Raw genomic sequence first — 23,548 nt, forward strand, 5'->3', positions numbered from 1 at the left:
TTATATATTAAAGATAGGAAATAATCGCCTATATATAACAAACGAGCATGGTATAGATGTACTTCGTTTATTGTTGATATTATTATTATGGTGACGCTCCTACAAAACATAATACACATATAAACTTCACAATCATAAAGCATCACAATTGATTCAATTACTATAATGACACATATGTTCAATTACGAAATATTGTTTTTCTAATTATCTTATATTTAATAAATGATGGTCATAAAAAGAAATAACCCTATTACAATATTGAATATGCAATGTTGCAGATTAAAAATATACTCTGACAATATGTAAATGCCATAGTCAATAATTTCTCAAGTACACATGTACCTACCCTAAATAAGGGTGAAAGGAACTGTATTACATGTACTGGTAGATAATATCTGAAACAAACCATTTAGACATGTAACTATGCAAAATATGCATGTCTATAATTGTATAAAAATATATGTAAAATCAATATCACTGTACCCTTTTCAAACATTAGTCTGTATTCAAATCATGAGTACAATTCACTGTGAAACCTTTAAACTTTGTAAACTTTCTTGATAATTTCAACATATACTCTCATCTGTGATACAATGATTACTTTGATATAATTACTGATAAAAAAACTAACTTTACTTCAATACAATATAGTAGCAGTACAATTATTTTACTTACAAAAGTTTTCTCAACTCGCAACTGGCCTCAGCAATGGTCACAAACAAAATGGCTATTGTCCGAAATTTATAATCTCTACTGGCGTGCGACCAGTTCTCGCCGAGTACCATTTCTCGCCAGTACATTGTGACGTCATTTTTCATCTATAATTTTATGTGTTGATAAAATGACGTCACAATGTACTGGCGAGAACTGGTCGCACGCCAGTATGATAATTGAAAATCTAACAAAATCAATTTCTTTATAAAATTGCTTTCAAGAAAAACTATTAATATCCATACACTATATGAAAAGTACCTTACATTATCATTATCAAAATAATACTAATGCACATATGTGTTCAAAATGTTCAAACCATTTTCCTATAGATTAACTAACAATATTATGATGTAATAAAATAAAACACATTTTGTTTCATAAGCATCCGTAGCCTACTGGATAAGACAGTGGTCATCACTTCCAGCGGCCAGGGTTCAATCCTCAGTAGAACCTCTATTTTTTTTATTTGAATTTTTAAACTTATATATAAAATATGTATTAAAAAATATAAGATATACAATTCTTCATCTCACATATAGATTAGCATTACATTTTCTTTAAATCCATACGCTCCAGAATAGGGGGAGGATTCCATCCCCCGAAACCCTCTCTTGATTCGCCAATGCACAAAGTTAAATTGTGTAATATATAAATAGTGCCTGTTTGGGAGGGTAACAGTTGAAATTGACACCCCGAGAAAACCATTGTCAACCGACGCGAAGCGGAGGTTGACAATGGTTTTTGAGGGGTGTTAATTTCAACTGTTATCCTCCCAAACAGGCACTATTTATTTTGTTATACTGAATGTCTTAATTTTTAAGAAAATTTTACTGCTTTAGGAATATAGGAACAACGTGAATTCTACAGCGAACCGTACGCAAATAATTTTTGCGCATGTAACATTTTTTAATGTTACCCGTTGCTAAGTGCGTTGCTAACGCTGAGGGTAGTAGAAAATATTATTAACTGCGTCTTAACCAATCAGATTTCAGTATTTAACATGAAAGTATAACAATTTCAATTATCAAATGATTAATTTTCATAACTTATTAACTATCAAGTTCAAGATTGTTAAATTCCAATTTTTATTTTTTTGTTTTACTACATTGTCAAAGCTATCAAAGGTAACGTTAATTGTTTTTTTACCTGCGATTAGCGGGACAACGTTGTATGTTGGTAGTTATAAACGTGTCCGAATGGATTCGCGAAGGAATACAGGGCGGGGCCATTGGAATGCCAGTATATATAATATTCGGTGTTAAATAGCCTAGGTCAATCTAATAGACAGTTTCACAAAAAAAGATGAAAGTTTATATTTTTTTTCTACTCACACCAGCGTTCGAACACATGTTCCCATAGTTTTGTGTTTTTTTTTCAAATACACTGTATTTCACGATGGTTTAACTTGTTATAATGGGCTGCGTTCAAGATCGAGGCTGCTACGTAGGGCTACGTAGTTGAACGAAAAGCTAACATTGCCGCTACGTAGGTATTCGTAGCCTAAATATTTCATGCTAAGCATCAAATTCAAGATTGTCATCAATAGTTACCACTTTGTAACAAACAAGAAATCTATATTTAGTGATCATTCCTTTACCTTCAATTTCAATGTTCATTTCCTTATTTTCAATTCCATTTTTTACATGGTCCCATAAAAGTGTTGTGGGGGGGGGGGGGGGGGACTTCATGTTCATTCAATTTGTTGTTACGATGCGTACTTGTGAATTCATGTCAGCTTTAACGTCAATCAAAAATCTACATTCATATAGGTTTATTTCTAAAGTTTTATGTACACTTGTGATTGATGATGGGTTATCACTCTATATAAATATCAGTTGCCTTCAAAGCTTGTCTGGCTCAGCTAAGCTGTTGTGTTAGCTGCAGGTCTGTAGCTCCCGGTTTAAAAAAAATTCGGATGGACGAACTAAAAGCTACCGTTCCGCACATATTTAAAAGTTGCACATAAAATGAGCTAGTTTTGGACTGAGTAACCTTATTTCCATACAAATTATATTGCAAAAGTGTCAATTTTAATAGCTTTCGTAGTTTAGAGAGATTACTTTTAGGTCCGAGCCTTGTCCACACCTGCCTAAATTATACAAATAAATATAGAAATAACAATATTTAGCTGTGAAATGTCAAGGGAAAGTAGAAAAAATCTTTTTCATCAAGACATCGACCAAATTTCATCTTGACTTTTTTATACCTAGTTTTAAGATAACCCTGCGTGGTTTTATGTATAAACCAATGATTGTTTTCATTCTACTATGATTTTCAAATAGAAATAAAACGAACACAATATGTAGTGCATGCATATGAGTAAAAACTTGGGCTCTTCACAAATTCGAACACACCTGATGAAAATCTGTTTTTATTTTATATCCTTAAAAATATCTATGATTCTTTTAGTATCAAACTATGTATAGAGAGTAGCATATGCTTTTGACTGTTACAGCCAGCCCTGTATATAAAACATACATAAAGAGCTAACATAGAGTCAGGCATAACTGACGAATACTGATGGGATGAGACACTTCCATACATAAATAACAATGTCAGTAGATATTTTCGATACAAGTATTTCATGTCCCCAGTATGTAAAGAAATCTATTAACAACAATATCATATGCACTGTGTATATCATATATTGTGTTAAATAAATTCATAATAATATTAACAAGTTCACACTCTAGGCATTCTTTAAGTACATATCAATGTCCGTGAGACACAAATATTGTGGCAACAACTCAGTTTTAAATAGATAAAACAACTACTGCACATAAACTATTTTCTTTGACACAAACTATCGTTCTTCTAACACAGAAACTGATGCCAATCCAGAATTTTTTTCAACCACACAACCTGCCATATTTTAATATAAAAATTCAAATATTTCTTAACTCTAATCAGAATCATTTAATATAAACATTTATAAAGTTCATCAAAATAAGTAGGTGGCCCTATGACAAGGGAATCAATGTTTATGTGGAAGTGTCATATTGTAAGCTTCAAGAAATGACTTTTTTGAAAATGTAGGCAGTGCTTAGTTTGCATTACAACACTGTCATCTTTTATGCTATTTTTCTTTACATGCAATAGAGCAAAAATGTATTTCAAGGTTTACATTAGAATTCTTTAAAGTTACGCCTTTAAAGGATAAACAGGACATCATCCACTGAAGGTTTTCTACTACAAAACAACTACCGGTATTGAGGTAACAATTCATTAGTTTATCCCCACACTCCAAAATCAGGATACTTATATTACTTCACTATCAGAATAACATGAAACACTCTTGAAAATAAAAATCTATGCAACAAATAACAAATTCATGACAATAATTTCAAAGAATTTACACAACTTCATATCATAAAGCAGATTATAAAAATGAAAATTAATAATTTTTAAAGATACAAAAAACTCTTTCAAGATCACATCCCTGAAAAACATGATAACAAAGGTCATACAATTCTTTACACTCATCCTCTTTTATTCGACACCACAGTTGTATTTATTTTGAGTGAGATTTCTCGACAGTTGATCTGACAGTGCAAGCTGTGGAAGGATTCAAAGCACCGTATAGGAAAGCAGGACATCTGAGAGGCTTGTCAAACACATTACAAGTAATCAACCATGGTGGTCCCACTTCCACTTCTTCACGACAAGACCAATCTAGGAAACGCTTGGGAGGACATTTCTGTGCATGTTCATTCTTATGGAAAGTGGTCATTTCTTATAACTGTAGCAAGCAATTTTAACTGGTCAAACAACAAACTCCCATCTGCATACTAGTACCTCGTGAAAAATTGGTCCCCCTGTGTATACATGTACTACCAAAACTGAAGGTGGTCTCTGCAAGTGTCCACATACAGTGCTTGTTTGATTTTCACAAATCTAGAACTGTATTTTCCACTGTTCAGTAAAACTCCGAGTCTGAGCTTTGATAAGAACCTGAGTGTTCCTTCACATCTTGAACGGAACTGGAGGGACTTCCTATACTAATCTGGTCCCCTGTCGGCTCCAGAGTCCTTGTGCCAGCTTTAAAACAGAACCCAAAGGTGATTACAGAACAAGTACTTTATAGTTAGTATGAAGCTATCTACAGAACAAATGGCATACAAGTACATATTCATATATTTATGAATTACATAAATATTTTTACATGTGTCATATCAAATTATTAACATGAAAATAAAAGGCATGCAAAATATGGATTGTATAAAAAAAAAAGAGGATATAAAGAAAGGCATATGCAGATTAACATGAAGAATCTTTTACATTTGCCGTACAACTCACTTTTGCAAAAGTCAGCATAAAGTCATGGCTATCATCTGTAAATGATTTCAGCTTTCTACACTTACCGAATGTATTATTGGGGGTACTGCTGTCATATCGGCCGGTCCGGGGGTAAACGTTGTTAGGGGTTGGGGAGAGAGGCATGTGAGCGAGGATTATGGCCAGGCAGTCAGCTACACGGTTATTGGGAGCGCATGCCAAGGCCGGAGTATGGCCTGAAACAAGAGATGACAGACCAATGGAAAACAAGCAGTTACAGAGCATAGGAATAGACTGCAAGTCAGAACAGCATATCCAAGTATTAAAGCTGACTTGAATCCTAAAATAGGCATTACTTTTCTTTTATCTCCATTTACCACCATATAGGTTTTCGATTTCTATTGTTATGCTCATCGCTACACATCCCCTATATAAGGTTGAGAGCACTATTCATGTTAGATCTGAAAGCAACCATCCGTAAGTTTCTCATCTGGTTTATATACCTAAGTAGCAGTTGAAATGCGATCAAAACTAATATGGCAACCAAACATTTTTAGGAATTCATGTCAGCTTTAGCTGCTGTGCAGCTGATAGCCAAAACATTCTCTAGATGAAAATATTACATGGTGTTTTTTTTTTTACTATCTTAAATTAAGCAAATATAGAGAATGCAATTATAATAACTTTCTTCATCCTAATACAACAGTTATTCATCTCTTTCTTGACTGTTAAAGCAACAGCTGTAAAGCTTTTATCCGACTGTTTACTTTGAATGTAAACATATTCTATTAATAGCTCAAAAGATTGGGCAACAGGCAAGCCTAATATTTGCAATCTCCCATGAGGTCTTGAGGTTTAATGAGAGTTAGTGCATGCTTGTAAGTGACAATACAAATCATTTTATCTTTTTTATTTGCATAAATTGCAAAAAGTTTTGACAATTGAAGTGGCCCGTGTTTTTGCAGTGTGTCCTAGCAAATGCATGGACTCTTATTTTCTGCATGCAACTAAAATCTTCCTTTTAAGCATTACAGTAGCTCTTGCAAAAAGTTGCTTTCTTTAGGAGATTAGGATCACCCCCCCCCCCCCCCCCCCCCTCCTACCCCGATTCCCATTTCAAACTTCTTTTCTTGACATAGAGAGCAAAATACACACAGTAAATATTAAAGGTGGTATGGGACACCTGTCAATATCAATGTGGATAAAAGCACATTATAATCAAAATACTTTCACTGTTTAGAATTTTCAAATTTTACAATATTTGACCAAAAAAAATAAGTGTTATGAAAAATTTTGGAAAGGTAAAAATTGTTTAAAATGGATTATTTGTGCATTTTCGATTGATTGGCCAAAATTTGAATGTTGGAAGTCAAGTTACAAGCGAGATAGAGAGGTAAGGATTCATTGTTACATGTATGTAAACAAAGCTTGAGTCTTATATTTGTTTACAAATAAAGCAAAGTAAGATTATCATTTTTTTTGACAAAACAACTTGTGACAAACAATATAAACTAATTCAATGTGTTCATATAATCTATTATTACCAGTAAAACCATCATTTGATTAAACATCTACCAAAACAACACACACATGGACAATAACAACTGAGACTCAAACTCTATCTTGTTTGTAACTCAATCTTTGAATTTTAAAAATTTGATGAAGCATTAATAATGGCCATATTAACTATTCTAAACATTAAAAAACTAAAATTTGAAAGTTTTTACTCAAATCGTGTCTAGGTCCCTTAAAATTACTTGATTTTATTGTTTATTTCAGTAGAAAGCATGTCACAATATTGAGGTGTACCATACCACCTTAAATTGATTGCATACCATCATGCACTTTTTGAATAATGAAGAAGTTTAGAATAAGTTTAAAAATCATGCTGTGAAAATCAGTTAAAATGAAAAAAAGAAAATAAAAGGATTGAAACAGTGAAAATTTCATACCGTTCTCATCTAAAGCATACACACTGCTGCCTTTGGTTATAAGATCTTGAACAACTGGGGTTAAACCATATCTAGCTGCTATATGCAAGGGCCTGAAAGAAATCAAAACTCAATTTTCAAAAAAAATTGAACGATGAGAAAAAATTTAAACAAACATTGTTCAAAACAGCTTCATGCAAATCATATGTACACTGCCCATGTCTGGTATCAATTTATGTAAAATCTTATAAGAGATGAAAATCAAGTCAGTTATGTACAACTACTTACGTTTTTAATTCACTATTTGCTATATTACAGATATTGGAATCATGAATTTTGTCTAATAGAAGAAGAGCCACATTTTCATGTTCCTGAAAAAAAAAATGAAAAAACATGTAAACGAGATCAACAATAAGCCGATTTACAGCTGTATATGAATAATTGAGGGAATATAAACAAATGATATCACAGCTTTATTTCAGAATGAACCACCAAATACAGCATTCATTTATATATGTATTTAGGAGTTGATGTAAAAATAACAAAGCACTCACCCTTGAACAAGCGAAATGTAAACAAGTATTTCCTTCATTATCAGTTAATGAAAGATCAGCATTTTGCTCCAACAATAATTCTGTAAAAGAAAAAAATGCTTTAAATACATCATCAATAAAAAGAAGGAAATCTTCAACCTCTTTGAACTTTTAAAAGAAAAGTATTCCAGTTCCTTTAAGCTGAACACTGCTCATGAAAAGGCATTGTCTGCCATCTTTCTTTTACATTGCCGTTATCCCTACAACCCCTATACCAACTGCAAACCTCTTTAAAAGAGTTCAAAGTATTTCCCTGTTGAGGTCTCGCCTGTAGGAACGATCTTACATTGCAGTGTTACTCGATTGCAATGAAATTATCAAATTTTCACTCACTTTTTCCAAGCCAGAGCAATATCAACATCAAAATATCAACATCAAATACACAAGTTACTGCATTGTTGTACAAACAGAAAATGTACATTTTGTACATATAATAAGAAATACAAGAACAAAATTTAAGACCACAAAATTACTACACATTGGCCACGAGTTTCAGGTGTGTAGTCTGGTGTACTGAAATCAGAGGGTTTATAAACCTGTGAAACAGTGCTTATTTATGAGTTGTGTTCAGCTTTAAGCTTAATTTGCATGTACTTGATGTAGAGAATATGAATAAAATTTTAATTGATACATAAACATTGTAGTACATGTACAGTATGTTGAAGAAATCTCCCCTAGTTGTAATCTAAAAATAACTCACCTACAGCTGCTGCATGCCCATTGGCTGCAGCCAACATGATGGGGGATTTCCCGGTGGTATCACAGTGATTGACAAGGGCCCCATGGTTAAGTAACATTTGCATAGACTCACACTGGTCACTGAAGGCAGCTGCATGCAATGGGGTTCTACAGAACAAATTAAAAATGTACATCACAATGGGGCTGTACAGAACAAACCAAAAATGATATTCAAGAGGGAATTAAACATTAATGATTCTGTAAATTGTTTAAAATAGCTGAAATAGGCTGGGGTTGAGCTGCTGACAAAATTTAAGCTTTAGTAAACCCAAAATAGCCTTAAATAAAATAAACATCATGGCCTGGCAGGATAAACAGCTCCATGTTTAAAAGGAATTCTCGATCACCCTGATGTTTGCGTTTACCTTACTAGGATATAAAAGCTGATGCAGACAAGATCACATACTAAACAACTTAATCTTTTTTCATAATGGACAAAAAACGAAAAATCATATTCTTTGATTCATATTAGCGGATTTCTGCTTAATATCAGAAAAGAATCATCATTGTTTAAAAGCAATCAATACTATATGCAGGTATACACTTAAATATGTAACAGGTTTTCTCCATCTTTCATCCATTCAAATATGAAGAAGCTCTATTTTTTTTTAAAATACTGATCTTTTTTAATATCATTTCTCAGTGCTTTTATGTTATCTAAACAAACACATGAACAAAAACTTACCTCCCTTTGCCATCAGTTAGGTTTACTATTTTATCACCAAATGCTTCTAATAAAATTTCTGTACATGTATCATTTCCATTTATCCTAGAGGGAAAAAACAATAATTTGAAAGGTAAAATTTATAAGAAATCAGCGAACTAAAAGAAATGTATGAAATACACTGGGGTAATTATATCATATATACAGTCCAATTGACACTTTGCAAAAAAGAAGACTAGGTTATGTATAACTGAAAACCCAAATGTCATATGAAATAAACAATATCCATTTTATTTATGCCACCTTTCAATTAAAAGTTACCTTAATATAAGATTTTAAAAATATGAGAGACCACATCCTGGGGTATTCAAATACATTATGTTCTAAACAATTTTTCTCAAAATATGGCAGGTAAGAGCAAAACTGTGAACTAAAGACCTAAAATGAAATACACTTACACAGCACAATGTAGAGGTGAGAAAGGATTCCCTGAAAACTCGCTTATTTTATCTTGTTCTATTATTGTCTCCACACAGTTGTCTTGGCCTGTTATACAGAAAAGAGGTAATATATTTAGCCATTTATTTTTTATACGGGTAAAAGAATAGGGATTGACCACATTTTATGACTTCATTAAACTAAATAAATATCAGTCCTTGTTGGATATTTAAAAATCAACAACAAATATCGCATTTTCTTATTTAAACCAATACTCAATTTTCAATATTTCTAAATTATGTTTATTTATATTTTTTCTATCAATTTTTACTTTATACTGTAAATCGTGGTATCAAGTGGCATTCCCTTCACTCACACCTATACAATAATACCGAAACATGTACTGGAATTTCACTCTGTTATCAATTTCAGATCTCACCATTATAACAAGCTATGTGTAGAGGAGTGTATCCCAGCTGATCTTCTGTTTTACTACTGTTTGGTCCCATCTGTAAAACAAATCAGACCATTTAGTTCAAATTGTTCTCTTGCAATCTTTGATCACTCTTGTTCATATTCATTTCAAGATAGCAGGGATGTCATATTGGGTTCTGTTCCCTGTTAGCACCAATGTTGACGTGACAACTAACTCCCTTTCCCTCCTTTTTTTTAAGGTGCTTTAACAAAATTCCCAGACAAAATCACTCTTTTGACTAAATTGTGTTAAAAACAGTACAGTAACCCAGTGACTGTTAGAGATTTACATCTTTTAACAGGAGATAATGTATCTTTAGTTAAAAGATTTTCCAGCATGGAGCAGCTAAAGGCTTATGATAGCAAAATCATGAACAAACTAGTTCTGCAACACACTTTTCAAACTAAGCAGATGTTCCTCTTACAATACTCAATAATAGCAAAAAGAAAATAATAGAGTTACCACAACACATCTGACAGGTTGCCAATTATTTCATTATTTTAGATGTACATGTACAGGTATACACTTACTGCCAGAAGATTGGACAATATGGACACCTGTCCACAGGTTGCAGCCAGGTAAGTGGCGACCCTGCCGCGCTGGTCCCTGACGTTGACGTCCGCCCCGTTGTGTAGGAGAGCGTCCACACACTCCTCATGTCCATTGGCAGCCTACGATCAATAAGCACAGTTACAATCAAACTGATATATCCATGGCAACAAGCACAGTTAGAATCAAACTGATATATCCATGGCAACAAGCACAGTTACAATCAAACTCATATATACAGTAGGTAATAAAAATTCAACCAATGATCCTTTTTTTTCAGTTCCTTTCTTAAAATTTTTATGTACGTAATTTGCCTTGGATTCTTCAAATGATTTGTGAATAAATATTTAGTAATCAAAATAGTAATCATGGTTTTTCACTGATGCATATTGCTGAAAATTGTTGAACTTTTCTGAAGTCAATCTTACTAAACTCCCAGAATTAGGTTTTATAGATTATGTTGTTGATGGGACTAGAGTTTGTCATTTGATCGGGAAGTACACTACTGGATTGATCCTGACCCATATTTATAGGTCATGATTTTTAAGATTAGTTTGTCAATAAGAAGTAGTTATTTGATTGAGGTGTGTACTGGGATTGCTCACCCCCCGATGGAGAGAAGTCCTGCCCTGACTGTCTTTGGCATTGACTATGGCACCATTAGCAATCAGGTAAAGTACTGTGTCCACGTGACCATTGGCTACAGCCATCATCAGAGGTGTCCTACAAAACATGGCATACAAGTTACAACTTAATGCTGAGACAACGGCATACAACATGAAGGATCATTGCAACATAATCTGGATTATTTTGATTAAATCTTGTTCTATCCTTACTATTTATATCATAATTGTTTCATATTTCTGACTTTGCCATGATTTGATAAATTTCATAGAACACATACAGGTAATGTACAAGGAACAATTGCTTTAGCTGATACAATACAAAGGTTGTCTATACCTGTCATAAACATCTGTACAATCTACGATATTGCTGTCTTCAGCTGTTTCCATTAGCAACCGTAAACACTCCGTGTGCCCGTTCATGGCTAAAAATAAACCTCTGCATTAAAACATATCATTTCCCAATTTCAAATTACATTATGACACAGATTCCTTTAATTGGAAAAACATGTAAAAACATTTCATTTGTATGAACATAGGTCATAGGAAAATGACTACATGTAAAATCTCTTATAAAAACTGATAAAAGCATTTAAGGTGGTAAGAGAAACCTTGAAATATCAATATAGATGAAAGCTCATCATTTTCAAAATACATGGACATGTATTCCTGTAGAAGCAGAAATTTTTGTTGAGGATTTAATTTCGTTATTTTTGTTAGCAGTATAAATCAACAAACCCTAAATCCATGATGAATAATAAACCCAAGTATTAATGAATATAGAGTTGATACGTGAAGCAAATTCTATTTGGATTAAGAACAAAATCTTGGCCCAATGAAAATATGTAGTTCTAAAGTATCACACTCTGAAAATGCAAAATGCAAATGAAAATGCAAAATATTTGACCATAAAATTCATTTTATTAATTCTAATTCAGAGGTTTTCAACTTGTGACTTGCAAATCAAAAGCTGATGCTTAAACCAATTACAATATAAATATCAAAATCATAAAAGGAAGAATGTGTAAAGTTAGAATATAATTTCATTGTTAACTTTGAAAGTAAATACATGTACAGTGTACACCACAATATGGATGTGTCACACACATGTACATGTCCCTCCTTAAAACCATCACATGTCACACTTTCGTACTGTGTCCGTTTCTAAAAGCTGGTATTTTTACCTGCTGAGTGGAGTGGTGTCCGTCTGGTGGTGCTGTCTTGGACCAGTATGGTGGCACCCTGCAGTAACAAGGTCTCAACACACTCCCCATGTCCCTGTAGACAGGCCAGGTCCAGCATGGTCCGCCCTGTACAAACCACACACACTCATAACACTGGTCTACACATAATCAACTACTCAGTAGGATATACATATATCATTATAAATAAATGAATCGAAGAATTTACAAATAACTGTACTGAACCAGTCAGTCAGTGTATGCCTTCAATAGCCACAAACACGGATTTAATACAAAGCATCGTGATTTAACAGTATTTATACACTTAACACATACTTTTTCCATACTTAATGCTCCTTTTTAGTTTTAAAATACCTTACTTTCATTACCGACGTCATTAAATATCAATTTCTTACCATGAGAGTCCCTAATATCAAGATTCATGATACAACCCAGCAGTATATGTAGAGCCTCGTTATGACCATTGTATGCCTGAAATCATTAACCATAACAAATAGTCAACAACGTCGACTGTTTCCTACCTTAATAATTGATTTCACATTGAAATGCACTTAAGAAGATTTGAAATAAAAATATGTTAATGAACAACATTGTCTTTTAAGCATGAGCATTTAACTGGGTGCATTTCCTCTTAAATAATGAAACAACCAGTAACTTGAACGCTCTTTCTATCTTCCTAGAAGGACAACATTTCATTATGCTTCATAGTGTCAAGGTCAGAGAGCAGATACTGACCGCAATGTGGGCGGGGGACAATGGGGCTCCACTTCGTATCAAATCCGTGGAGGCACAGTCTAATAACTGCAAAGTACGGAAACAGCAATAAGTCAGTAATGTTTCATACACATACATAAAGACTTCTGTGTATCTAGCTTAGTTTATATCTACAAGCAAATTATGTACACTGATGATATACATGTACATGTTGCTTAAAAATTACAAAATCAGTTCAAATGTTTCATTTTCTACATAAATATATTTACAATCTGTCAGAAGAGCAACATTCACTGCACAGCATTTAATTTTTGATTAACATTTGATTAAGAGTTAAACTAATCTTTTTTTCATAAAAGTATTTTTTCGACCATTCCATTTGCCAAAATGTCCCTGCTGTGACTTAGACAGCCTATCTATGCAGAGCATGTTATGAATACTTCTGAGTACACACCATTTCCAGGGTCAGTCGGTGTCCCTTCATGGCCGCATAGTGTAAGGTGTTGAAGCCATCATGGTCCCTGATACTGGGTCGGGCGTCATTCTTCAGGAGAAGTTCTACAACTCTAAAAATACACCGAAATTACAATAATTACTTATATACAACATACAGTGCATGTATATGTATTAATTAACAATAATTGTATTTTTGTTACAATCAGTAATACAGGAACATAGATGATATAAATAGCTTTTCATCAAAACTCCTAGATCTTTGGATAATCTATTCACATAATCAATGAAAGAGTGAAAGAACTAAAACATCCTGAATTCTAAACAAAGAACCTTCAGTCAAGTAATATTAGTGATTAGGACACAATACAAATATATCTTGGAGTCTCACTTAGCATCATGGTCCCAGGCTGAGGCGTAATGGAGGGGGGTACAGCCCCGCCTGTCTGTGATGTTGACCGCTGCTCGACCCGCATTGATCAGGGATGCCACACAGTCTCCGTGGGTGTGAGCACTGGCGTAATGTAGAGGTACCCTGTAAAACAAAGCAGTGTCAAATTAGTGTGTTCATGTACCATACCAACACATAATGTGGAGAATCCGTTAGACAAAACACAGTGTATTCACACATATTACACAATAATGTAGAGGTACTCTGAAAAACAAGTACAGTGTGTGTATATGTGTCAGCCAAAACACTGAGGTGCCCTGTAAATGGAGTGTTTAATCAGTTCACTAGTGTGGATTTTTATCTTTTATGATATAATTCATTATTGATTGATCTTACTACATTGTTGATCTTTCATAAAAAAAATTCTGAAATCATGAAATTCTTTTAAAACATAAAGACATGAATGGTAATATTGAAATTCGGCAGATTTACAGCTGTACATTGATCTGGTTAAAAAATGGCTATGTCATTTAATCTAAAAATAGTTTACAAAGTTAACGTACCTTCCCTCGTGGTCTGCACAAAGCACATCTGCACCCATCTTCAACAAAAGATCCACCACATCTACTTTCCTACAAATTTCAACACATTCTTAAAACATTAAAAGAATTACCAAATGATAATATATCATACATCATCTATCACCTCATATCTTACAATCATTTCAACAAATATTTTTGTTTTGTGGATATCATTTGAATTTCTTTGAAACGTCAAGTCATTTTTATTTACAACATTTCAAAAAGTAGAGCATCCCTTAGCTAGAAAGTGTATTGCTGCAAAAAACAATAAGTAGATATCAAGGATGCGCTTGGCATCAAAATTTAACCCTTAAGTTAATTACAACTTTCATTACACACCCCACAGGGGTACTTTGAGGTGATAAAGTATCTGGTCAACTCGTCTTACCCGCTACAGGCCCCTCCGTGCAGACAAGTTCGTCCAAAGTCATCGGTGACGTCAATCTCCAGGCTCACCATGGCCGCTAGCAGCGTCTTCACACAGTCAACGTGGCCGTTTAGAGCCGCAATGTGGACAGGAAGCATGCCACTGGTCCCTCGTCTGATGAAACAGAGGGGTACACAAGGGTCAGATGCAAGCATACCAGGATCAATACATAAATCCATTCATATGAGTGTATCAAAATTTTGGATAATAGATATACATTCTATCTGATCAATCAGGAATTATTTTCAACATAATTAAGTATGCATCTGTCATATTTGATGTTTTTATTTTAAATTTTTTTTGGGGGGGTGGGGGGGGGGGGGGTGGGGGTGGAGGGTGGAGGGGTGTTGCTCTTTAAAATACATTACAGATATAGGGGACTTGACAGAGAGATAGAGATTGACTTACTTCATAGGGTCCGAACCGTTTTCCAGCAATGTGTTGATTAACAGTTCGTGTCCATACCGAGCTGCTATGTGAAGGGGCGTGTTCCCAAACTTATCACAGACATCTATATCCGCCCCTGTACACAGAGATACACACTCAACAAAACAGTTCAAAGTAAAAACCTCTACCACATGTTTATAAGAGATTATAATATTAAAAGTTCTGACTCTGTAGTACATGAACCACGGCATGATTGTTACGTTACTTTACTTTAATTCAAAATCAGTAACAATTATCTTCAAATCATTTCTTCTTCATAACATCTCAGTAAAATGTTTGTTTTAAAAGCATAATCTACATGTATCTGCATGGAATGGTGAACATCTTACAGTAAATCAATTTATGTACAGGAATTCATGCTTTCTAGGTATGATATGATTTATTGAATTTTCCTTGATTTAATTCCAGTTATGAACACTTTCATACATGTACAATATGTACAAAATGAAAGCATCTGCTTAACAAAGAAAATGAGACATCATAATGAAGATGTGAGTACCAATAAACCAGACTCATATCATTTCATTTTTTCCCTCCCCCTTTTTCCATGTCTTATTAAAAAAAATATATATATTACAATCAATGATTGCACATGTCTGTCATTGTCATTAGTACATCACTTCTCATTATCTTCAACTTTATCACTGTAAAAGGCGTCACCATAGCCATTATTTAAACACAGGTTAATTTGTGACAAGCAGTTTTCTACTTCTATTGTATTCTGTGTGTAAGACTATAGTTATTATAACATTTCAAGTGCAATCAAATAGGTAAAATTATAAATATAAAATTTGGTAATTTTTTTTAGCAAATACATGCATTACATTTTTACTTGATTTAATTGTTTGTTACATTTTCATTTACTATTATATATGTTGTAATAAACTAAAGAAGTATAGGTATAAGTCATTTCAAATTAAATGAGTGCAAATTTTGTCAAACGTTATCACGGGGAAATACTGGTCAGTAAAGCCCCTATATTCATGCTTCTTTACATTGCCAGAATCTCCCAACCACCAACCCCCACCTTTTTTAATACATGAATCAAAAACACAGAATCAAGCTGATAAAAAGGGAAAATATAAGCAGAATAGATTATATCTTTTTTTCTATGAATTTTCAGGTATGCTCTAGACACTTCATAAAGAAAAGTTCTTATTTGATTTTTGACAATTTTCCATGATAAAAAATGATTATAATAATTATGTTTTATCTATATACCAGTAAAAAATAACAGTTACTATTTTATTACCATTACCCAAAAGTTAAACATTTTCACTGTTGTATAGAGCTTCCTCAAAAGAAAAACCTCAGCCTTTACATTGCCCAAAGCACCAATGTGATGAGTATGGCTGGCTACACTGTGACAAATTTGACACTCTTGAGTGCACTCACACCAGAGCAAGCAGAAATTAGTACTCGCTCACCGTGCTCGAGTAGAGTCTGTGCTCGAGTGAATCTACCATGCACTGCAGTCATATGTAAAGGGGATCGCCCATCATTGCACTGGAATAACATACACAGAAAGAGGTCAAGATAAAACTCAATCGCCCTGGATATATCAAGATAATATGGATAATATATAAAACTATATGCAAATCAACATAGAAAAACATCAATCCCAGACATGTCACCTTGTCATTTGACCACTCTGAAGCAATTCAACCACATCTTAGTTTCTGATCACACCCACAATTTCTTTTAACTTATCCCTGTTAAATAATTATCAATCACGGTATTAGGAAGATTTCCTCAGAATTTCAAATATTAGTATAAATATTGTAAACCACTTTTTATTTGCATGGGAGGGAAAAAAGCCATGCTTATGAATACCTCTCAGTTCAAAATAAATTTCTCATTGTAAATCAGAAGAGGTAAACATAAATTCATACGGACGAATGAGGTGTCAAAGGTGACAAATTTGTCATAGTGCACCACTCTGGCATCGTGTTTCCAAAAATAAGGTAGTGTCAAAATAAAACTTGGTTCAAAAGAGTTCATCTAAATGTTTTCTTGAATTTTTGTGAGTTTTTTTTTCTGATTTAAATTTAGTAATACATGTATACAGATTATATTCATATCTATGAAGTTTCTGATTACAAGACTTGTCAAGTATGAGATTGTGTATATGGAATGCTTTTCAAAATGGTCAATTGAATTATCACAAGGTTACATATATATGGCCTTGAAAATTCATGAATTTGCTTTGAATACTAATAATCTTTTTAACTTGAATTTTCAAGCCCACGAATTTTCCAGATACTGAAATAAAAGTAATGTATACATTACAGAGAAGAAAAAAAGATATGCCACTCCCTTTTTCCTCTCTCAATCCCCATCCCCACCCCTTTAAATCTGTTTTGTGATGCCCATAACAAAATATTCAACAAGTGCTTGGTTCTTCATATGCCTTTAAATGTACAGTACTTTGTATTGTACATGTATGTCAACATTCAATCTAATTTCAGAGACCTGTGGGTTAACAAGTCAACATTGTTGGCTCCCATGCAAGATACTTCCACATTTCAAATTTTGCTATTTAAGCAGCATAAACAGTTACTATATGTGTATGTAAATGAAGAAATAATTTATGCATATAAATATTCATTAGTATATGATTGGCAGCCAAGCATGCAGTTTGACCTCTGACCCCAAACGTACACTTATTCTTCGGCTCTTGTTTCTTGGTATCTGATGAATTCTTTAGAAAAGAATAAATCAAACATGTAACTAAACTTCAAAAATAAACTCAATATTGTAAAGCAAAAATGAAAATACATGTAAGTGATGACTAAAGCATTTTCAAATAAATGAATCAGGCTTTTATGATTAATGAAGAAAATTAATTAATATTTTAAAAATGAAGAAGTTACAAGTGAGCGTTAATGGATATACGCTCAATCTACTAGCAAAGCACTGTATTGACATTAAACAAATACATGAGTTGCATTCTGCACCATGAATTGGTGTGCTGATCCTATACCTTATAATAACATAAAGTGTACCATCATGTGGAGGATCAAATGAACCCATCTCCAATTATGCAGTAACAAGCATGCAAAAGTGTAAAACATCCTGCCATTTTGATAAAATTAATTGTACAAAGGTATTTTGAGTTTTAAAACATTTCTATATACATGTATTTATGTATACAACAATACTTGTCTTATTGTATTTCAAGCAATGAAAATATTTTCCCTTCAAATATTTTACATCTCTTGACATAGTAATACAACCCTTTCTTCATGAAAAAACGAAACAGATACGCTATCATATATAGGCTTATTTCAGGTCATTTTGGCAAACTTCAAGGAATGAAGCATCAATGTTTCCATAAAGTTATCTTAATTAGCTTAAATGCTAAAAAGTTTAAAACAAAAAGCACCAGAATATTCTTAATTCCTTTCTTTAAATAACTATTTAATGTATTCCTGACACCAAAATAATTTGAGATTCAGTGCCCTTGCATGAATTGACAAATATGAGCTTCTGAAATGAGTTTGTAGACTGATGGCTGTGTGTGTATAGGAAACAGACTCTACACTGTACATGTATACAGGGTCTAGTACCTGGGCTTTGGTGTTAGCTCCTTCTGTCACCATGATCTCCAGGCAGATTCCTCCATGAGTTGACGATGCAGCATAGTGTAGTGGGGTCTGTAAAAATTATCATTTCAAGCTCTTAAATTTTTCTTGACTCCAGATAAATGGCGATACAAAAAATGATATGTTGATTTACTATTGATGGTACACGTATATATGCTGAATTTGTTCTGTTGCAAAACTCTGCCGAGAACTTTTATGCTAATCACATTGTGACAAATCATACATCTATATTTTGCAAGGATTTTAAGAAATATACATGTAAATCATTTGATTTTCAATAAGTCACATAATTTGCTTTTAAATTTCAGATCAAATTTCATTACTTTCCTCAGTAAACAAGAAATGTAAACATTCACAATAAATTCTATCTCACATACATGTAATAGACAAACAAAGAGTATCTGCCTACTTACAAGTACTTAGTACTAAACTGACTAACCTGTATATCATTCCTTATATACATGTATATTGGAAAGAACAGATGTGTATTATTTATGTCGCTGAATAACATAAGTACATCAATTGGAAACTCCTGATTTACTATTGAATTACAAATAAATGTATTGTAAAGGTTGTGGTTACTCACCATACCGCGATGGTTCACCGAGTTGATGGAGGCCCCGAACTGTAAAAGCTCGGTCACCACTGGGTCCTGTCCATTTAGACATGCAATGTGGAGGGCGGTGTTTCCATGGACGTTTACTGCATCCACCTCCACCTGGTATTCCAGCAGAAACTTGACCACCGTCATCTGACCACTGGACGCCGCTGCGTGAAGGGGCGTGTACATCTGTAATAAGTTCATCTTATCATGCATTGTAGTAAATGTAAACTGTTCCTCCACAGACAAGGAACAAAAATAAGAAGAAACCACTGTTAAGGAAATGGTTCATTTCTTAAAATGGCAGAAAAAAAATGTACCATTAAAACAGAAATTGTATAGAAATAGATTGTTAAATAACACAGGGAAGCATTAGAAAAAGCATTTCAGACTGCTCACAGAAAGAGAGTGTGTAAAAAATTAATAATAAATAATTCAACAGAAGTACAGTAAATTGTATGATGTACACAAGTACATATTTAAAAATATTCTCCAAAAATTCACAAAATTGTGAGGACCTTACCTGCTTGTCCCTACAGTTGAGCTCCGCCCCGTGCTCCACAAGGATGCGCACCACTTCCGTGTGACCCATGTATGCTGCCCAGTGAACTGCTCGCCGGTCCTTCTTGTCAAAGGCGTTAATGGTGGCTCCTTTCTCCAGCAACAGTTTGGCCATCTACAGTTTAAAACAATTTGATTCACTGTGATTTCAAACATCTGAAATTTCAAAACATCTTTGTCTGTTTTGAGTAACAGGTAGCTTTTTCTTAAACAAAATGCAAGAATTTGATATGTACCATGCACATATCATGTCCATCTTAAAGAGAAAAAATATTCAAAATGAACCTAGTGTTGTAAATAACTCAGAGCACTAAATTTTGTTACAATAAACATCACAAAATTAAAATATATCCAGCTTTAGTTGAACGCATTGTACAGGTACAAAAAATAATATTTGTAACCCTGATTGACTAAGCTAGTTACCTCCTTGTGGCCGTTAAATGAAGCATGCTGTAGACTGGTTCTCCCCGCGCGGTCCGAGACATTGACATTGGTCAGGAGAGGAATAAGATACTCAGCACAGCGGACTGCATTGTTTGCTGCGGCGATGTGTAGTGGGGTCTGCCAGTTCTTGTCACGGGCATTCACATCGGCCTGATGTCTGAGTAAAGTTTCGACTGTTTCCTGAGAGCAAAAAAAATACAATCTCAGTCACATACAATGACAATATACAAGTGCCAAATAATACATCGAGAATTCAGTTGTAATTTGTTGCTAAGTTTCAGCTGATAGAATAAATATCCATTTATACAAAGATTTCTAAGTCTTTTAAGTGAGATATATGTTACCATGATCATTGATTATCTTGTAAGATTTCAATATAATAAACATCATATACAAATCATACCCTGAAACAGTAAAACAAACTTAATTTCCTTTAGGATAAAGAAGAGGGGTCTTATGGAGCATCTTACAGAATACTTGCATCATTAATACAGCAATTATCATAACAAATTACTGGATACATTGCATGCACTCGCAGACCATGAAAACTTTTAATTCTCAGTAATGAACTGTTATTACAGTACTAAGCTAAAAATTTTCTGGAAGCTTACATCACTCTTGGAGCAGCAGGCTCGGTGGAGCGGAGTCAGCCATTTGTTGTCCTTGGTGTTTACCCGGGCGCCACTCATAATCAGGAGGTCCGCTATCTCCGCCTCCCCACAGTAAGCCGCCGCGTGGAGCGGACTTCTCTTCTCTGTATCCTATAACACATTAAATTTATTCCTTACCATTCATACATTGATGTTTCTGTTTTTATTGTTATTTTATGTTTATAAAACAACAAACACTTTTTTTCCTTCAATTTTTACTTACTTGGTAATTGACATCTTCTTTCTTGTATAACAGTGCTCGCACCTCATCTGGATCACCATGGAAACAGGCTTGCACCAACTGAGGCTGTGATAAATAATATAGATAAGTCAACTTATATCAATGCTTTTGACTTTAGCACAATTTTAATATGTGTTCAACTAATTATTTTCAGGCAAAATAGAGTCCTAACTCTATAGGTGAAAAATATCAAGGTCTAGGCTTTTGATTTAGATTAAAATTAGTGATTTGATTGACAAAATCTTTCACGTTAAGTCTCTACTGATGCTTGCTTCAAGTTTTAATGCATAATCTTTAAATAGACAGAGATGCATGAATTACATTTTAGAATAAGCGTATAAATTAAAAAAGTCTGATTAACAGGTTAAGCACCAACCCCTGTATGGCGGTTTGACTCCTATTTCATGGTTAAATTGATGCTAGACCAATTTTGTGTACCAAATGGGACTCATTTTTCATTCATCTCGAATTACATTTTTCTGAAGAAAGAATGCATCATGTTTACCACCAGGGCAAGAACTCTAACATGTCTGCATCAAAATAAAATTCTATGCATTGATTCTTCCCCTCGGTTGTTTAAAGTTGAAATAAAAACATCAAGGAGGTTGTTTTTAAATAATGTATTTTTGTCGTCAAAAAGATTGATTTGATTTTCATCAAAGTATGACATGGCCTCATCCTTGGGATCTTTAGTTTTAATTAGTATCATCTACACAATTTGACAACAAGTATTCCTTTTAAAGGAATGATTGGTATGTAATATCATTGGTCAGCTCTGTTAATGTAATACAAAAGCATTAAGCTATAGGCAATAAACTATTCATGTATATATATAGCACCGTTTTCTTGATTTCTGAAATAACAAAGCATAAATAGCTTTACAGGACTGTGAACGGCGAATTATACTTCAATCTGTTAAATAATATTCTTTAGCATATGAAGAAAAACGTGATTTGAATCATTATGTTACATGTAACTGTATGAATGTTTTATTTTTATTTCAAACAGATAAAAGTAACGTTTTTAGAAATCTACGTGTAATTTACTATTTGAATGAGGTTGTCATTGCATATAGTATATAAAGTAGTGCAAGGCTCAATGCGGGCGCAAATAATAAAGTATGCCAGATGTCTCACATGGACACAACTGTGATCGGTCAAAGCCGATCACAAACATCAGCCAATGAAATGAATGATCTCTAGGTGAGCCTCAGAAGCTAAATTTAAATATGAAGACCTGTTCGCACAATGTAATATTTCTTAACTAAAAGGTACTTAGAACACAATATATGTTTTATACAAATGTTTCATTATGAAGCAAAAATGTCCATGATGAACCAAAAAAAGGTCCCATCTGGTGGGTAAAACAGGAACTGGCGTGCGACTAGTACTCACCAAGTACCATTTCTTGCCAGTACATTGTTACGTCAAAACAATGCACTGGCGAGAACTGTTTCTCGGCGAGAACTGGTCGCACGCCAGAATGTCATTCAGGCATTTATCCACCAATAGAGAGTCAAACCACAGAGGTTGGTGCCCAACCTTGTTTAAAATTATATAACGATCCAATGTCAAGTTTTAGTGTAGATTGCTGAACTGTGAAAGATCATCTACTTCAATGAGTTTAGGTGTTTAAACATGTAATTTCCATACACCTCTTATACGCATATTTTTTCTGGTGCAATCTTCAGATTCCATTTATGATTAAAATTAAACAGTTCCAATAAAGATTGTCTCATTCAAATATAATTATGTATAATGACGAGATGCTGTCATCAACAACATCGGGTTCAAACAATAACGCATGTTTTGATGGATTAGCGGGCTAATTCCGTTCTTGCACGAACAACTCGCCCAGATCGGACATCGTCCACGCATGATGATTAGTTTTGTTACGTTACCTCATCTTCTAGAGATTGCAACACCAACGTTCCTAACTTCATTGGCGATACTGATTTTTTGTGGGAATACAGCATTTCCCTGATTTTCAAACTTCTGTATTTTACAGGAAACGGGTTTTATCCCATAGCCGCCATATTTTTGTTGTTTTTATCGACGATTGGTCAAAATTTTCACGTGACAAAACTTAACTGAGTTTACCGATCCCGATCTAAATAGTTTTACGTAGGATTACATAGGACACGTAATTGCTGTCCTGATGTATTTTGAATATTTGCCGATATGGCACATACCTATAAACGAATACGACAAAACCAGATTAAAAATGTAATA

The 23,548-nt window shown here is 33.8% G+C and overlaps 1 protein-coding gene across 3 annotated transcripts; it reads right to left on the minus strand.

The window, feature by feature from the left end:
- Positions 1-3,071: 3,071 nt before the first annotated feature.
- Positions 3,072-23,366, minus strand: LOC128163081 (serine/threonine-protein phosphatase 6 regulatory ankyrin repeat subunit A-like). 3 transcript variants are annotated; one of them, XM_052826555.1, is made up of 28 exons: positions 23,218-23,366; positions 21,300-21,383; positions 21,038-21,187; positions 20,406-20,606; positions 19,945-20,097; positions 19,407-19,610; positions 18,785-18,871; positions 16,643-16,721; positions 15,177-15,291; positions 14,730-14,882; positions 14,324-14,392; positions 13,761-13,904; positions 13,371-13,482; positions 12,938-13,003; positions 12,598-12,673; positions 12,185-12,310; positions 11,338-11,425; positions 10,983-11,100; positions 10,359-10,499; positions 9,793-9,862; positions 9,374-9,461; positions 8,937-9,020; positions 8,214-8,359; positions 7,475-7,554; positions 7,209-7,291; positions 6,942-7,033; positions 5,076-5,225; positions 3,072-4,752 (listed from the first exon to the last, which is right to left on the minus strand). In XM_052826555.1, the coding sequence occupies exons 1-28, from the start codon at positions 23,290-23,292 to the stop codon at positions 4,631-4,633; spliced, it is 3,156 nt and encodes a 1,051-aa protein (XP_052682515.1). In that variant the 5' UTR covers positions 23,293-23,366; the 3' UTR covers positions 3,072-4,630. The 3 variants fall into 3 exon arrangements, with proteins under 3 accessions (XP_052682515.1, XP_052682516.1, XP_052682517.1); XM_052826556.1 differs by lacking the exon at positions 16,643-16,721 and adding an exon at positions 17,877-17,916; XM_052826557.1 differs by lacking the exon at positions 5,076-5,225.
- Between the last annotated feature and the right edge of the window lie 182 nt (positions 23,367-23,548).

Source organism: Crassostrea angulata, chromosome 9 (genome assembly GCF_025612915.1).
Source record: "Crassostrea angulata isolate pt1a10 chromosome 9, ASM2561291v2, whole genome shotgun sequence".
NCBI classification, from domain to species: Eukaryota; Metazoa; Mollusca; class Bivalvia; order Ostreida; family Ostreidae; genus Magallana; species Magallana angulata.

Bases quoted from the DNA above. Each gene is read 5' to 3' on its own strand.
- LOC128163081 (XM_052826555.1), bottom strand. From the start codon at position 23,292: ATGCTGTATTCCCACAAAAAATCAGTATCGCCAATGAAGTTAGGAACG. The intron at 11,426-12,184 runs GTAAAAATACCA...GTTTATTTTTAG, and splicing joins GACACCACTCCACTCAGCAG to CCATGAACGGGCACACGGAG. The intron at 10,500-10,982 runs GTGAGCAATCCC...TATTGATCGTAG, and splicing joins GGACTTCTCTCCATCGGGGG to GCTGCCAATGGACATGAGGA.